This window comes from Gasterosteus aculeatus, chromosome 12, assembly GCF_964276395.1.
Source record: "Gasterosteus aculeatus chromosome 12, fGasAcu3.hap1.1, whole genome shotgun sequence".
Classification (NCBI taxonomy): Eukaryota; Metazoa; Chordata; class Actinopteri; order Perciformes; family Gasterosteidae; genus Gasterosteus; species Gasterosteus aculeatus.
Window position 1 is genome coordinate 12,648,979 of NC_135700.1, and position 3,417 is coordinate 12,652,395.

General features: G+C 43.0%; 1 protein-coding gene across 1 annotated transcript in view; it reads right to left on the reverse strand.

Moving 5' to 3' along the window:
• The window catches only part of phlpp2 (PH domain and leucine rich repeat protein phosphatase 2), a 28,636-nt gene extending 28,059 nt beyond the window's left edge, over positions 1-577 (reverse strand). Inside the window, exon 1 of the mRNA XM_040196066.2 lies at positions 216-577. Within this exon, the coding sequence (XP_040052000.2) occupies positions 216-410 (195 nt within the window). The 5' untranslated portion in view covers positions 411-577. The remainder of the gene's footprint in view (positions 1-215) is intronic.
• Between the last annotated feature and the right edge of the window lie 2,840 nt (positions 578-3,417).

Consider the following 3,417-nt stretch of genomic DNA (forward strand, 5'->3'; position numbering starts at 1 on the left):
ATGCCAATCACTGGGTATCACAGCCATTACAGAATATCACAACGGATGCGTTCTCATGCACTTTGCCCTGTTTGAATCACGAACTGCAAGAAATAAAAAATTTTAAAAAAACATTCGCCATGTAGCACAACGCACAGACGCACATTTGCTCCAGTCGCTGTTTTGAAATCACCTCCTGCATGAAAACAAAAATACCTCCGCTGGCTATGACTCGCCTTTAGCACGCGGATCCCCGTCGCAGCGTGAGATCCGGGACCACTGCGGCTGCCGCGTCCCGCGGTCGGATTGAGCCCCGCTCGGTGCGCCACCGCGTCCGGCTGCCTGTCGATGCAAGCCCCGTCATCTCCGACATCACCTCCTTTCTGTTTGGCGCTGGCCGCTGCGTTGTTGTCCTCGTCCTCCATCGCCATGAATGATCGCCGTTACCAGCGACGGGAACCAAGGAGGGCCGTCCCGGCGCGCGCCTGGCGAATTCCCACAGAGAGGCGCGGACGCATCGCGCGTCGGCGCAGCGACGCCATGTCCACACGGGGTGTGAGAGTTGCTGTCAGATGGGCCCGCCGGAGAGGCGATCAATAAACATGAAAGGGGCGGGTTTAGGGTATTTATTATGCATCGGCCCCGGCTCACGTGTGACGCGAGAGGCGGATCACGTTAAGCACAAGGCGAAGACCACTTTTGATGGAGGAGGAATGATAAATCACGATGTGCCCTTGGAGGGCGTGTTTTGGGTTACTCGCTAACCTATTGGGTTATGTGGATTATATTTATATTTGATTAAAACGTACAAGGCTATTCAGTTACAACTTCCTTAAGATCGATTATTCACATGTTGTATCATCATTAGGATCCCTTTCGGTGGCGTTTTATCTCATCTTAGTTAAGAGCTGACGTTGTGGTTTATGTATTTTTAGTTCTATTCATCAGGTGCATTGATAGTTTACCTTATGTTCTGTTAAATAGCTGTGGCGCATCAGGGATAAATACAATTATTTAAATGGTCATATAAAGTCACCAGTTAAATATTTCAACTCCTTAACAACGGGTGCCTCGTAAATACAGAGCTAACAGAACAGAATTTAAACAGTTTTATAAACTTTTATATCCTTTAAAATGATTGCATCCCGCTACGCTTAGTGGCAATTATGAGAAGAGCCCGAATCACTTCAATTAACCTGAGAAAACATGCATTCCATATTCCATTTTATGTAAACATTTAAGGACGTAATATTAGGATGTTTTATAAAAGCAGCTACATATGTGCTCATATCTTTTATTTTTATGTATATTTATAATAATCCCTAAAACATTTGTAATGGTGACCTGTGACAACTGTTCCACCACATCCCCAAAACAAGAAAACAAACTAGATTTTTATTTGACTTTTTATTTGCTTGATCATTTTCTCCAACCCAAAGACAAGAATATACACAGCATAAATTGAAAATATCCCATTTAATAGTTTAAAACTTCTCATCTTTAATCATCATTTCATCCCTTCAGTCTGACATTCACGTTCACCTTGAGGAACTGAAATTCAGTTCAACATGGTAAACTTGACCGGAAAAGGTGAGCCTCGTGCCGCCACCCTCCCCCAACCAATCCGACTGTGGTTCAGGAGTCAGGAGAGGCCTTGGGGTTACAAACAGATTTCAAAAATACAATGGATATATTTTAGATCCAACAGGGAACATGAACATGGGTGGCAATTCAGATGCTCTTCCAAGCCCTTGCACACACTGAATTCAGCTAGACAAATTAAATCAAATAAAATAAAAAAAAATCAATTATGCAAATCTAATTAATCCAAATGATGGATGTGCACTTTCATCACTCGAAAAAAAAACTATTGTGAGCACTATCTGAACAACTTCCTAAAAAGGTACACATTAGTACTGACCCATGACAGTGGTGTGACAGATTTTGATTGAACTTCTTCTTGCATTTCAAAAAGGAGTATCAGGTCAATAGTAGAAATAAACCTATTTACACTGGTTTTCACATGCAGCTCAGAAGCTGAGAAATTACTTTACAGCCCGAATTATGTCCAGCCTAGATAAGACATGTTGCACGCCATCACGCTCTTCCAAGCATGTTTTTTTTCTTTCCGTCTCTCTCTCTCACTCACTCACTCACTCACTCACTCACTCACTCACTCACTCACTCACTCACTCACTCACTCACTCACTCACTCACTCACTCACACACACACACACACACACACACACACACACACACACACACACACACACACACACACACACACACACACACACACACACACACACACACACACACACACACACACACACACACACACACACACACACACACACACACACACACACACACACACACACACACACACACACACACACACACTTCCCTTCTTCCTTTAAGTTACAATGTCCAAAGCGCTGATGTTGGCTTCATTTCCAACATTTAGAACAGCATGAATTTGCGATTCGTGGAAAGAACTGATCACATCTAATAAAGGTACATACAGTTTGAATAAGACAAAAGAAACAGGAATTGATGAATGCAACTTGTTTCCCGTCAGCCTTCCATTTTGCACAGCTCCCTCTAGTGGTCATTATCAGGTATCACAGGCTGGTCCCAGGTGTGTTTTGGGGCAGTGAAGCAGCAATCCATGATGAGAAAACAGAAAAGAATGCCTTCCTTCACCGTATCATGCCATGTTAAGTAGAATTTTAAACAATAAGGGTACGGATCTGTTTGTCGTGATTTGTTACAGCCCCTTCTTTTGTATCAGTGACTACAAAGAGAAGCTGTGCCATGCAGAGGCAAATAAAGTCAATGATAAGGGACAAAAAGTAAAGACAGCCTACCAGCTCTAAACAAAACTATTTCAATTCAGACCTACTGACCCTAACGGCAAGGTGAAAATCTGTGCTTGCTTGAGACACAATGCTTTTGGGGAAAGGTGGTAAATGCCAGCCAAAAAAAAAAAAAAAAAAGAAAGAAAGAAAGGTAACCAGGCAACCGTGACAGCCAACATGCCAAGACCACAGGGCATCATTTCAAGAATAAATTTGAAGGCTGAAATGAGTTTAACAGATCAAATGGTGAAAGAGGGCAGAAAGCAAAACCAAAATGGGGCCAGAAGGAAAACCTGCTCCTCTTGGAAGGAGGGCACGGGTACAATGAGCAGATAAAGCAAGGCGCCACTTCTGCTGCGGTGCAGCACTGTGCTTAGGTTTTCTCAGTAGTTCAGTTCATCATTCAGACAACACCCAAAAGGAACCCCGACCAGTAGCCTACCATCTTTGTAGAAGTAAAGACGACACATCCATAGTGAATGAAGTAGGGTCAATGGTAAATCCAATGCAGCTCGATTGCATCCTTTTCGGGTTCTTTTTTTGTACATATGTATACAATTATACCTCCTAGCTAATC